Here is a 14,112-nt window from a genome sequence, read left to right on the forward strand (position 1 = left end):
ATGAGGCTTATTTTAAAAAAAGGGAAATACTGGATCACACTGTTCCAGAACAGATCAATGGCACTCTGGATTAAAAGTACACGGCGGTATTTAGAAAGGTCACATGAAACATCGCCAACCACCGATCGGTCAGAAACCGTCTCTGCATCATTGCTGGAATGTCCTACACAATCCTTTCCCCTTTGTCTCCTCACAGGTGAAGCCCGTGTAACCGTCAGCCCACACTTGAACGGGGCCTCGTCCCCATCCTTCATGTGTGACTGCAGCTCTACCTTTCTACTGTAATGCAGGCTTTTTTGTTTATCCGTGTTTCACCGGTACACGGAGTTCTGATTGACCACAGGAAGGGGGGGGGGGGGGTCGGGACTGACCTACTCTGGGTCAAATTGATCTATGGAACTATTTAGGAGACTGTAGCAAATGTAATATATTAGCTCCTTTATTCATTAACCAGAGAACACAAACCACATTTCTGCTCAGCGTTTGTGACGCTCAAGCATGAAACATGAATTACTGTACATGGATGCGTAGATTGGTGTGTGTGTGTGTGTGTGTAAACGACAGGACAACTTCCATATGCTGGTGACGTCGCCGGCGGAGTAAAGTTTCTGATTATTATTGCAGTGTGGACGTCCCTCCTCTCCCCTTCCCTCAACGCAGCGAGAAAAAAGACTGAATAAAATGATAAAAACGTTCGAGCAACTTTACCGGTACCGCGCAGTTTGGATTTATTTCTTGCTTCGGTGACTCTGCAGCTTTTTCACATTCTGACACGGCTTCAGTACGCGTCGTTTTACAACACCAAATTTTTAAACGTCCCGTTCCGGGCCCGGAACCACACGAGCTCCAGCTAACAGGGAGGAGCCCTGATCGTTATTCTTCTTCTGCGGTTTGACCTATTGAACTCTTATCCACGTAAAAACTCTGAAGCCTGCTCTGATGCACCGGGGGCACAGGGTTGTTTGCACAACCAAAGAAACACCCGTCGCACAATTGTCTTTTGTTTTGGCTGAAAACAAACATTTTCTCTTTACCGTGATTCACACGCCAGCATTTGACAAACTCGTTTCCTAAACCCGACAAAGACTGCTCGCTGATTTTGCTCACGGCATTACCTCGGACTCGTCAGCAGTGTCACGAGGTTAAGTCGCTGAACACGCGTTCTTCGTGTATCAACAACTTCATTGTTTACACGTAGTTCTGAATAGTTCTGATTCATTTGACCCACGAGTGGAGAGAAAATTGTTTTCCGATTCACCGCGAGGGTTGAGTCGCTGAATCCGAAGAGGCGATGCGCGCTTGAAATGCTTTGGCGTCTGTATCCCCATCAGGTGGATGATAGGTTCTTATAGGTTTCGTCCACTGAACAGAGTTCCCTTCGGTAAAATAAATAGATAAAAGTCCTCCGAAAAGACAAAGCAGGCTGGATTTAAAACAAAAACCATTTGGGACGATTAACGGCAAAACCCAAACGGTTTACCCGGGGCGACCTCAGATTAATCCTTTGAGAGCTGTATTTGTACAACTTATATGGGACACACAAAAAATAATACAATGGAAGCTTCATAGACTGAGTGACGCTTCATTCCCAGGCACACTGAGAAGATAAGATAACACACGTCGCTTTTGTTGAAAGCCGTTGCTGTCGAGGCTTTCCGGTCCAGCGTTAGTTTCCAGATCAGGTTGGTTTTTAAATGATCAAACATTGAACGCTCACTGAAAAGAAAAGGAGGATCTCAGTGTATTAAACCTAAAACATTCTCTGGAGACACCGTTAGATGATAGCATTCATCAGTCGTTGTCATGGAGACCTGGTTAATAGTCTGTTAAAGATAAGAGCCAACAACAAGTGGAGGTCTTCACCCTTTTATTGCAGCAGCATCCCTTTGAAGGCTGATCAGACGCTGTTTTACTACAGGACGATGCTGCTGCCACTTAGAGCAGCGTTCTGATGCGTCTTTCTGGTGCCGTTTCACGGCCCCCCTGGGGGGGGGGGGGGCCCGCTTTCCCTTTACCGCATCTCCCGGAGAGACGCATTAACAAACCCGGAGATAATCTCCGCCGTTTATCTGGGATTTTTAACAGGATTAAATTACATCGGAGTTAATTGCGGAGAGTAATCTGATTAATCGGAGGGGTCGATATGGGGGGGGGGGGGGGGGGGGGGGGGGGGGGGGGGGGGGGGGGGGGGGGGGGGGGGGGGTTACAGCAGTCACCCCCTCCTCCCGTGCGTCGGAACGCTAAAGGTGCTCCGTAACAAAAGATGCAGCTGTTACCTCCCTGATTGGTTTATTTATTTTTGTTAAATAACAGCATAAGAACATAAAGCGGCGAATGTTTTGATTCTTAAAGACACACCTGCAGGAGAAGAGAGTTAAAAATGAATGTCTCTGAAGAAATAAAGTCGCGTCGCCGAACACTCACCTCCGTGCAGCTGTTGATGCGAACAGTTCGAAGAACCGACCGACCAACAAGCATTGCTCAACTAATCTTCGAACGAGGCAATAGAAATTATGCATATATATATTTTTTTGTGTTATAATGCATTTATGTTGAACCACATCGGGACGGGACACCCCAACATTATTCCGCTAGCTAGCTAGCAGTTCTGTTAGCATGCTGGAAGCGCCCCCCCCCCCTCTCCGATAAGAAGCTGTAACTTGAGATAATAAATAAAATTAAAAAAAACATTACCTGAATTTTTGTAGCTTCAACGTCTCATGTAATGACTTCCACGACTGATGTTGGTATATTATCCAAAAAACATGCGGACAAGTGGGCATCGGGTAGTTCACTAGCGTTAGCACCTAGCTTTAGCAGCTAGCGTTAGCGTTAGCGGCTAGCTAACGTCGCCCTCTCACAGAGCGAGTCGAAGCTGGCCCAGTTCGAACATCCTCGGCGAGAAACTCCTCAAGTTTCCGAATCGCCGCGGCCTCTCTGGTTCTTTTCCTGGCTTGAAGTGTTTACCTTCCAGTTAAAATATCTCAAGTCGAAGACGAGCCGAATAAAATAATCCTCGGTTGGTAAAAACGTAATGACACGGGGCATTAAAAAAAAAAAAAATCCAAAATGTCCACGACACTCGCATTCAAAAGGTAAAAATTCGGGCGACACCGTTTCGTCCAAACCGAGGCTCGCTCGCGTTTCTTCGGTCATATCGCTCCTTTTTTGGGGAGAATTGCGAGGCTTTGACAGAGTCGAGTGAAGCTCGGCGGAGGCTGAGAGAACATCAACGTGAGGCGGCGTGTCGCGTCTCTCCCTCTGCGAGCTCCGGCAGTGGGCTGTCCTCCCTCCACGAGTCCCCAGGCAGGCAGGCAGCTCCTCCAGCCGCACCGGCGACGCTTCCACGATGTCAGCCGGACACTTTCACTCAACCGCTTCCGTCTCGTTACCGGCCTCAATCAATTCGATCGACGGTCTTTCCTCTTCGTGTTTAATGTGGAAATGTTGTCCGCGAAATTCGGAGTTTAGGAGTCGAGCCAAGGTTGAACTACCTGCACGCATTTGCTATCACGTGGCGCCCCCTGGTGGATACATAACGTATTTCCTTGCAGGGTTTAAAACCCATTTTGACCGTGCAAGTCGAAAACTATAATAAAAACAGAAAGCAATAACATGCATGATGATGCTTTTGGCAAAAAAATTAAATTAAATTAAATTAAAAGTTCCATAATTCAGCTCGGTGTGGATTAAATTTATTTGGGTTCATGGGGGAGGAAAAACAAATAAAACAAATACCAAACAGATTATAACTATATGATTTACTATTTGAACCTGTGCAAAGTATAAATTACACAAAAAACAGAAATAGAAATATGTTTATTGTCATTTGTACGTTGTACAACGAAAATAAAATAGCATACATCCACAGAAGACAAGGTAGAATAATAATAGAGTATTTAAATCAACCTTCACTGCCGTCGGATAGAAGCTGTTTTTAAAAAAGATGTTTCCTGAGCTTTAATCAGTCCTTTGCACTGAAAGAAAGCATCCTGGTGTGGGCCACGTCCAAGGGAGGTCGTCAGCATGTCCATCCCGTCGACCGACCCCCCCTCTGTACTCTCTTCCCTCCTGGGTTAAACTCACACTGCCTTACCTTAGAACAGAGCTCATGCATGACGTGACCGAACACGTGAAAGTAAGTCTCCACTTCGTGGTGCTGGAGGAGAGACGGCCGTCCTCCGCTGGGTTTGGTAAAGTTGGCGGCCATGGCGGCCACCGGAAGCCTGCGGGTCCCGTCGGGGCCTCTGCAGCCGGGCAGAAGCCCGAAGCAGGCCGGCATGGCAGTACTTCCCTTCCCTGTGGAAGACAAGGCGACAAAACATCGAAAAGTCAAGGATAGAATTTGTTTACGCAAACATTAGGTCACACATCAAGTAGCGGGAAAACAATAAGCAGACTAACCGATACTGGACCCTAAAAATGACCTTTCACCTCACATACACTTGAACCCAGGCGGAGGGGGGCGTTACAGCGAGAAGCTTTTTATGGTCTGCAGTAGAAGTGACACTTTCTCTACCTCGGACGCAAGTCCAGGTAGAAGTGGCCGATCTCCTCTCCCGTTCCGGCACATCACAACTCTTAACGCACACATGTCAGATCGATTCACGCGTTTACCGGCGGAACTTAAATGCACTTCGCCGCCCGGTAGCTTCTTCGTCTTCTTCTTCTCTCTCCCCCGAAGAGAACGCTTCCTTATTTTCTTCGACAACGCACATGCGCACAAGAGGATGCTGTCGCGCTGACCACGTGACGCGGTAGCAGCGGCAGACAGCTGGATAAGAGCGCAGGTAGGTGGGCGGAGGAACAACGAACAGCATCCGGACCGTGAATTGTTGTTCATAAATTAGCTTTAATCAGAGCTTTCACATATTATGATATCGATGTTTGTTTCCGCCCTCGCGACGCTGACAGAGGGGCTGCGCGCGAGCCGTGTTGTCAGGACGATTAGCGGAGAAAGGATTTTTTCTTTTTTCTTTTTTTTTTAAACCTGCTGGTTTCGTTGGTTACATTTTCATGGACGAACTGCGTTTAAAATAAATAAATAATATTAATATATATACACAGCATATTTATAGACCGAGAATTCATGTTACCTCCCGTTGTGGTATTACGTCACGCCCTGCGCATCAACACACGACGAGGGAGGAGGCGTGGCTGCACGTGAGGCAGGCGCGAGGCGGCGCTCGTGTCTGTTGACATGGCAGCGTAGCATGTTAGAGAGAAAACACGTTGTCGTGGAAACGTGGACCAACAAATGCTCCACCTGCATCCTCGGAGCGTGGATGATGACGTCACATAATAGGATGGAGTGCGCACCATGAATACTGATAGTATTGAAGCATTGCAGCTTCTTTTTGTACTTTTATAAAATATATAATAGAATATGAATAAAATCCAGTGATTGAAAAGCTCAATTAGGAGAGATTGAATCATACCTGGAGCATTAGTAGAGAATTAATCATACAACTAAAAACATTTTTACAGCAGATTTTAAACTTAAGTGGGCTCCTGTTTAGAGTCAAAAAATAACAATTCATCGCGAGTCATGTATTCGTCATGTCGTGTTTGGATGTCACCGCATGAATGATTTGTTTCATTCTTCCATTCTTTCAGCTTCAAGGTGTAAAAAAAACCCAACAACAAATAAAAACCATGGCGGTGGAGAAGCGTCTGGCGTTCTCTATTGTGCAGTTCCTGCGAGATCAAACGCACTGCGGCGCTTTGAATTCTGACGAGCAGGAGAGCCTTGAAGGTAAGGTCAGCCACGCTCTGCGTGCAGATGTCGGCCAGCATCCTGAAGACGCACGTGTTTCATCCCGTGTGAGAAACGGGCCCCATCATCCAGGTCCTTTTAAAACCCGACACCGGTTCCGTGCTTCCTCTCCTCCCCTTCGCAGTTGCGATCCAGTGCTTGGAGACCACCTTTAAGATCAGCCCCAGCGACTGCCACCTCGCCGCGCCGCAGCCTCTGACAGAGATATTCCTCAATTCCCTGCTGAAGGTGGGCGCCGAGGCGGGATCACAGCTCACACGCAAGCACGTCGGGAAAGAACCGGAACGACAAAGCCCGCCTTTTGAAACACGACTAGAGCAGAAAACACAAATGGATTCTGATTTGACGGTTTGTGTTTGCTCAGAATGGCAACCTCACCCGACCGGAGACTTCCCCGACGGCGGACGACACCGAACGAGCAGAGCAACTGAAGAACGAAGGTGGTTTCACCGATAACGTTCCCGATAGCTAAATCAATAGTCGACATTAGAGAGAAGGGATTGTAAAACATAAAAGTGTTTAACCGTAAATCCAATGTTTCTTAGGGAACAACCACATGAAGGAGGAGAACTACAGGTGCGCGGTGGAATGCTACACCAAGGCCATCGATCTGGACCTGAGGAACGCCGTGTACTTCTGCAACAGGTAACCGGCAAAGTGGGGTCGGTGCATGGCAGCCCCCCCCCCCCCCCCCAGCATCCAAAGCTGTAACGTCTCGCAGGGCTGCAGCTCACAGTAAACTCGGGAGTTACACCGAGGCCACCGGCGACTGCGAGAGAGCGATCGGGATCGATCCCACCTACAGCAAAGCGTACGGGAGGATGGGGTGAGTCCAACAGGGGGGGGGGGGGGGTCCCGCTGGGATTGAAACCTGATTACAGAACCGAACGCTCTCCCTTTCATCTCCGGCTCCAGTTTGGCCCTGACAGCCATGAACAAGTACCCGGAGGCCGTTTCCTACTTCAAGAAAGCGTTGGTGTTGGATCCCGAGAACGACACGTACAAATCCAACCTGAAGGTCGCCGAGCAGAAGCAGAAAGAAGCCGCCGGTCCAGTCAGTGCAAAACCAACACGCCCGACCTCCTTCTCGCCGAGCGTCACGCAGTCCTTTGATCTTTTGTGAACGTGTGCACGCAGATTGCTGCCGGATTGGGATTCGACATGGCAAGTTTAATCAACAACCCCGCCTTCATCAGCATGGTGAGACGCCGGAGCTTTCGCTCTAAGCAAGGAGATGCCAGATATTTTAAATCACAGTTTTTTTTGCTTACAGGCCGCCAGCGTGATGCAGAACCAACAAGTCCAGCAGCTGTGAGTGCCGAAATGCCCCCCCCCCCCCCACCCCCCCGATCGCACATAGTTTTTTTTTTTAAGCGCAACTCTCTGTCTCTGTGTTGCTCAAGCATGTCAGGAATGATGTCCAACGCTGTCGGGGGTCCAGCGGCGGGAGTGGGAGGACTGTCGGATATTTCCAGCTTGATTGAAGCGTAAGGAAATCCAAAACGTTTCCTCAGAGCTGGAAACTGATGTGTAAAAAGTAGCTGTTGAGAATTTCACACAAGGGCAGAAGTTTCGTCTAATAAAACTGATTTTGAGTTGAGAAAAATAATCCGGCAGGTAATCTGGTCTCTTCTCTGGGGTCAGGGGTCAACAATTCGCGCAGCAGATCCAGCAGCAGAACCCGGAGCTGATCGAGCAGCTGAGGAACCACATCCGGAGCCGCTCCTTCAGCGGAAGCGCCGAGGAGCACTCATGATCCCCCCGCCGGTACGTTCGGGACCAAACCCCCCCCCCCCCCCGAGATTAGGAAGTACGCCATCATTAACATAATCTTCATTTTCTATTCCAGTCTGACATTTATTTTCCAAGGAAGCGCAACCATATGGCGATTACAATCTCTACACCCATTTGTTAAAGTCAAAATCCTCGGCGCAGCTGGAATGAAGAGACAAGGATGGGGGGGGGGGGGGGGGGTTGGAAACTGGAGGTCCTGGAGCAGAAAGGTGGGGGCGGCGGGGCGGCATGAAACTCAGCAGCCCCTTCATTTAGGTAACACATATTTAAAAACACCTAAACATGATCCGACAGGGGGACCAGGAGCGCGTCACATCCTGCCGTCTGCCCCGCGATGGAGGGGGGGGGGTCGCACTCACGCTGGGGGCATTTCAGCTTCTCCTCACACAGACACCGAGTTCACCTGTAGAGAAACGGCCCGACGACTCCTCCTCCTTTGATGAACATGGATTGGGTGATATTGCGGCGTCTGCAGGCTGCATCGTGTTGTCGTTGCACTTTAGCAAACATCAAGCCGCTGTAATTGTTCGTTACCGATCACCGACGCGTTCGGGCCGGTTTGCATGCCCTTTGATCCGCTCGCACAGCGCAAACGTTTTGTCTGAAACGTGTTAATAAATGTTCTGAAATTCAAATCTTTGTTCACCTTTGCGTCGTTATTACATAAAAGATGTCCTTTATTACTACTTACCCACCTGCCCCACTTCCTGTTTAGTCCGACTGAGGAGAGCAGCTCCAGGGAGATAATCAATGCAGCGAATATGAAATCAAACATTTCAGAGGTTTTATTAATATGAATGAACATTTACATCATTATTTTCAATGAAAATTATATATTATTCACATTTCATTTTAAAAATTCAACATTCGCCTCGGGCTGCAAAAAAAAAAAAAAAAAAAAGTGCAGAAATCCTCCGTTGGTCCATTCATATCTAAAATAAAAGAAAAAGCTCCTAAGATTCCTCGGACTCGCCGTTTGTGTACGGGCAGACCACACACACTTGTGCGATGTCGTCATATTCGTACGTCCTCTTCAGAAATGTGTCCGTGAGTCTCAAACCGGAAATACTCTAGAACGAAGAAGACACGAGAGTGCGGGAGAACCGGATTAAATCAACCGGATAAAAAATAAAAAAAAGTCTTGTCCGACGGTCTGGATCCTACCTGCAGACCCTGGACGGACGAGAGGAGCGTGAGGGGCAGCGAGAGGAAGGCGCCGGGGCCGAGCTTCCCCAGCTGCCGCCCCGATATCCCGCACCAGTGGACCGAGCGGGTGTTGCACATCTCCAGAAGCAGGTCCATGGTTCTCTCGCTGGAACCGGGACCCGGGAGACGGTCACGAAACAAACAGAAAAAAAAAAGATGGCTGCAAATTCCGACGTTTGAGAACGGACGAGAAGCCGGGTTCCTACCTGCAGTTGGTGATTTTACAGGCGATGTCGAAAGGTTCCTCGAGGTTGACGGTGTCGGGAATCACCTCTAGAGACAGCCGGATGTCTCCGTATCCCGGAGCCTGGGGGGGGACGACAAAATGAGACGCGGATCACACGAAGGGGCGTCTTTCACCTCTGAGGAGCGTCGTACCATCCTCTGGAGCTGACTGGTCTGCAGCCTCCCTCGCTCCCCGAGGTTGGTTTTCCACACGATGTCCAGTTTTCCGATCACCGTCACGCCCTTGATGACGCCGGCCTTCTCCGCGTACTCCGGCTTCGGCTTCAGGCAGTACAGGTACTGCCGCGTGTCCATGGGCTGCAGGTAGGACATTTTCCCGAACGTGGACTCTCTGACAAGAGAGGAGAAGGAGAAGGAGAGAGAGCTCAGCGTAAATGCTGCGGGTTCGCCTTCGGACTCCGACCGCATCGCGCCGCCGGTTTTGTTACCCGTCGGCGGCGGCGGTGCAAACCGTGTTGAGCTCGGTCACGTTGTACATCATGGAGGGCTCCAGGGAGACCTTCTCCATGAACATCGGAGAGGTGGTGATGTTCTGGATCTGAGCCTCCAGGAACACTTCGTCCGTCTGGAGGAGAGAAGCCGGGAGTCAAACGAATATTTGGGATTCTCACCTTGAGCTCATCGCCAAGGGGAACAGAGCGACTTCCTCGTTAGGTGCTGGGAGGGGATGCGGAATAAAGGCCGGGTTCACATTCCAGTCTTAGTCACGTGATCGTGTGTGAAAGGTTATTGGTTTGATGCCCCTCCTGTCCATAGCGGCCACGCAGGGACAATGTTCAATCAGAGACGGGACGCAAAGCAGCCCGGAAAATTCGGTGGAACGTTCTTCATCCCGAGGGAAGCTTGTCTCCCAAAATAAAAATGTATTGTAAACCCTACTCATCCATCAGCCGCCTCCATCAGAGAGGCACGGGGGCGGGTCTCTTTAAAGCCGGTTTAAACAGGAGGACGCGCACACGCAGCCCTACCGATGATAGATTTACACACCGACACGTGAACCTGACCTTTATGTTCCTGCCTGTGGAACGATCGACACCAAACAACGAGTCCCAGAAGGTAACGGCGAGTCCCATGAAGTCTGCTCAGTGCCCCTCGGAGAATGTGTTAGAACAGAGCAGCAGGTTGGGAGTAAAGGCTGCACGGCGACTTTGGTGTTTTTAAGAAAGGGGGGGGGGGGGGGGGCTTCATCTGAAGCGAAGCAACCTGGAGGAATTTAAAGACTTAAGAGGACAAAGTGTCGAGCCTCCAGTGCAGCCTTCACCAGGGTTAGAGGTTAGTTCATGCAGCGACATGTTAGATGTTAAATCACAGATTCATGCAAAAGCCAGAAGCAATCTCAAAATCTCATGTTTCATCCGATCAATGTGCGTTTGATTAACTTAAAAGCCATTCACACCCAATTCAGACATTCAGTGCCCACTCTGAAGAGGGCAAAAGAAAGGAATGAAAAGTTTGAGCGGAATCGACCTGAAGTTCATTTGAGGTTTACGCCTCCTCAGGTTTTCTGCAGGTGTCAAAACTTCTTGAGTCCATTTTGAATTCAAATTTAAAAAACAACCTGAATAAATTTGAAATGATTCTTCCAAAAGGAAGAATGGATGACAGGAGGCGCTTGATGCTTTATCACGAGACCCGGCTAACCCTCCCAGGACCGGCAGACACCTGCTCGTCGCTCACGTCTCACTTTCCACTCTTCCGTTTTGCACCTCTCTATCGGCCTCGGAAAGAAAAGCGTCCGCCGCACCGAAAAAAAGGAAGCTGACGAGAACAGAAGAGACAATTACCACAGAACTGAGGTCGCTCTAATGGAGAAAACAAAAGACAGAATAAACAAATGAAGTTACATGCCGAAGATGAGGACAATGAATCTTTACTCGTTGCTAGAATTAAAAAAAAAGAAGCAACTGATATAATGAGATAAAAGGGAAACTCCAGCTGGGAACAATGACGCGGGAAGAACTTGCACGTCATGGAAGAGTTCTTCCGCTTTCACGAACGACGAGGTGAAAGACACGACGAAGGAGCGGCTGACTCACCTCTGCGTTGTAGAACTTCGTCTTCACATCCAGCGGTTTCAAAACCTGGTTGAGGATAGATTGCAAACTGAACGCTGCGGATTTCCCACACTGCGCGTCCATTCAGCAAATACAGGTAGAGACGCATCTGTCCAAAGCGAGGACAGACTCCTGCTACAGAGACGCGAATCGGGTGAAAACACTCAGCCGGCAAGCGGAGGGGCGAAAATCTAAAGATGCCAAATTCCTAGCTAGGATGCTAATTGCGTTTGAGCTGGAATATTTCTCAGGCCTCCTGCCGCCGTCCAATGAGAGCGCTCGAATATAACTCACCTGGAATTTGAAAAACTTCCGAAAATAGAGCTTCTCTCCGAACTGAGATGTGTAACTGACAGCACAAACTAAGCTGGAAAATGGGGGGGGGGGGGGGGGGGGGGGACAAAAATAAATTAGAAAAACAAAAGCAGTATTTTTGATTCATGTTGATTTGGCCAGATACGAAATGGCTCACATGTGCGTTCCGATTTCTTTGACTTCGTGATGGATGACGTCGTCGATGCAGCTTTCGGGTTGAAGTTCTGCTACCGCAGAGTTTGATGCTGAAAGGTTGAGCCTCTGGGAGCTGGTCTGGAGGTCCGCCTGGAGACGACGGCGCCACGGGACGATTAGGACACTTACTACACACAGGTCGGGCGGGGGGGGGGGGGGTACGTGCTTCACCTTCACAAGAATGTCCTTCACGACTTGGCTGCTGTCATTGTGGACGCTGATGTAGCTGGAGAAGGTCTCGCCCAGGAAAATGTTTCTGTGTGACGCAGAAACGTGGAAACGTTAAGTTGAACGCGAACGTTCTGCCCGATCCTCTGAACGTTTCACTACCCAAAGTTCTGCGGCAACGTCAGCATCTCTCCGAGCATCAAGATCTCGGCTCCTTTGATGGTGGACGAGTCTTCTCTCATGAGTCGACCGAACAAATCTCCTAAAGAGGAGCAAACGAACAAACATACGCATATATAAATAATGCACGTACATTATGTCCAGTCATAGTCTGTCACCTGAACACATTTATATTTACGATCTATTCCATTTTAACCGACTCACCGGGCAGATCTCTGTCTTCACACGTTACCGGTAAGTTTGTGAAGAGTGTCGGCTTTGTTAAGCGCATCACTGTGAAGACAGAAACATCAGTAAGTGAGTGGGCGCAGCGGGTTGTAGTCTATTGTAGTTTTGTTTTTTACTAGTTGTAATGCACAAACTGTTGGATGCATAAATGCAGTAACGCGTAGTTCATTATCGGTGAGTCAAATAACCACAAAGGAGAGAAACAAAAGAAGTCTCAACACCGACAGGTGAACTTTAGCAGCAGCCAGCTAACACAACTCCGAAGTCAGCTAGCAACTCCTGCGATCTTTAGTTCAGCTAGCCATTCAGACAAAACCGTTTCACGAGCTTTCCCCGTCACAAATAATAGTGATAAATCCCGTTCTGTAGAGTTTGGCACTGTCTTTTAGCTAGCATCAATGCTAGGAGCGTCATATATCAACACACCAGCCACATGCAATGTTTCTGTTTTATCCGTAAAATGACGTAACTGTCTGTTTTGTCGTTGGGACGACAGATAAAATACCTTTTAATGCGAGTAAATGTTCCTGCTTCGCCTGACTTACATCCATTTTTGACAAAGAAAATGGTCTTATGTTTATTACAATGCTAGCTAGATTGTTGTGATAGGCTAGCTAGCCTAAGCTAGGGAACTTGTCAAGCGTCTTCTTCGTTTTTAATTCGGGACGCTGTGAAGTTGTAAGGATGCCTACTGCCACTTACAGTTCAGAATAGGTACTACAATAATAGAGAACATCTTATTTTAGTTTTAAGATCACCAACTGATTAAAGCTATTCCATCTAAATCAAGTTATATGTTCCCGGGTAAAAATAAGCCTATGTTTTACTTTTCTTTTTTTGTTACATAAAAAGAGCGCAAAAAGTAATTTCACATTTCATCACACATTTTTAAAAATAACCCCCCTGCATATATTTGTTTGTTCGTATGGGGTTTCTGATGTTGATGATCACGAGCTTGACTCATCACAAATGATGAACAGCTGCCTCCATCTCAGCTCCTCCTTTTCATGCTACGTCTGACTTTAGTAATTTCTTTACTTCTTAAAACGGGGTCTTTGCAGCCTGCGCTCCCCGCTTGTAGCCTTTCCATTGATGTCTCACGGAAGGCCTCTGGCAGTCAAAATGTCAGGAAGGACCCAGGACAGAACCATAATAAGTTCCTGCATGTGAATAACAAAGCAGCAGTGCTGACTGAACCATGTCCAAATTATCAGAAAAAAAACAGACCTGCATCACGCTGGTATTAATGCTGATTTTGATGATAAAAACAACAACCACGTGCCTCACAGAGATCCCTCACCATGTCATCTGATTTGGCTCAGGCCTGCATTGCGAATAAAGCAGCCACTGTTCAGCAGCAACCCTGAGCTCAGATGATCACGGAGCGCCGGTCACGCAGGGAGTCACACCAGAGCATCTCATTTGATTTTGTAGCGACGCATGCCGAAAGCCGAGCATCGCTTTTATTGGACACGTAAAGAGGTTTATCAGATGTCATTTGTAAAAATGTTCAATGTGTAGATTAACCTGCCTGCGTGACATCCCAGAACACCTGAACACCAGGTCGATCTCCAGCTGCTCTCATCTGGCAGGCGCTTCTGGTGACTCCCGTTTTGTTTGGAAGGGCATGATTGGTCGGGAATGCGAGGACTGTTCAAGACGCACTTTTAAAATAAACAGATAAATCAATTTGAACTCGGGTTAAATGCAGTGACGCTTATTGCATTGATGAAAGGAGAGATTGGAGAACTTTTCTTTCGTCATCGTTGGGAGACGGGATGGTTATTAAAAGCATTACATTAATTGCATTAAAACCAAAGAAATTATTGAAGCTAGACTTCACGGGCCAATTGGACACGGCTTAGAAAACAACCCATAAAATGTGACTGAGCATCCAGACAGAGGGAATGAAGTTTGGGCATTTTCCCACAGAACATTTTCCCACATCAT

General features: G+C 48.1%; 2 protein-coding genes across 3 annotated transcripts; one reads left to right on the top strand and one right to left on the bottom strand.

Annotated features, from left to right (window-relative positions):
• The first annotated feature begins 5,635 nt into the window (after window positions 1-5,635).
• On the top strand, window positions 5,636-7,726 carry sgtb (small glutamine rich tetratricopeptide repeat co-chaperone beta). The gene is made up of 11 exons (XM_068752938.1): window positions 5,636-5,755; window positions 5,901-6,004; window positions 6,141-6,216; window positions 6,322-6,421; window positions 6,498-6,602; window positions 6,692-6,830; window positions 6,914-6,976; window positions 7,050-7,087; window positions 7,180-7,263; window positions 7,421-7,543; window positions 7,626-7,726. Exons 1-10 carry the CDS (start codon window positions 5,656-5,658, stop codon window positions 7,530-7,532), a joined length of 921 nt encoding a protein of 306 aa, XP_068609039.1. The 5' UTR covers window positions 5,636-5,655; the 3' UTR covers window positions 7,533-7,543; window positions 7,626-7,726.
• A 631-nt stretch (window positions 7,727-8,357) lies between these two features.
• Window positions 8,358-12,804, bottom strand: trappc13 (trafficking protein particle complex subunit 13). Of its 2 annotated transcripts, XM_068752900.1 has the most exons (13): window positions 12,668-12,804; window positions 12,139-12,207; window positions 11,917-12,016; window positions 11,758-11,842; window positions 11,549-11,676; window positions 11,371-11,443; window positions 11,059-11,103; window positions 10,807-10,824; window positions 9,451-9,587; window positions 9,155-9,353; window positions 8,983-9,083; window positions 8,735-8,882; window positions 8,358-8,640 (listed from the first exon to the last, which is right to left on the bottom strand). In XM_068752900.1, the coding sequence occupies exons 1-13, from the start codon at window positions 12,711-12,713 to the stop codon at window positions 8,524-8,526; spliced, it is 1,266 nt and encodes a 421-aa protein (XP_068609001.1). In that variant the 5' UTR covers window positions 12,714-12,804; the 3' UTR covers window positions 8,358-8,523. The 2 variants fall into 2 exon arrangements, with proteins under 2 accessions (XP_068609001.1, XP_068609002.1); XM_068752901.1 differs by lacking the exon at window positions 10,807-10,824.
• Window positions 12,805-14,112: the final 1,308 nt, after the last annotated feature.

The sequence above is a fragment of the Brachionichthys hirsutus genome, chromosome 19 (assembly GCF_040956055.1).
Source record: "Brachionichthys hirsutus isolate HB-005 chromosome 19, CSIRO-AGI_Bhir_v1, whole genome shotgun sequence".
NCBI lineage: Eukaryota > Metazoa > Chordata > Actinopteri > Lophiiformes > Brachionichthyidae > Brachionichthys > Brachionichthys hirsutus.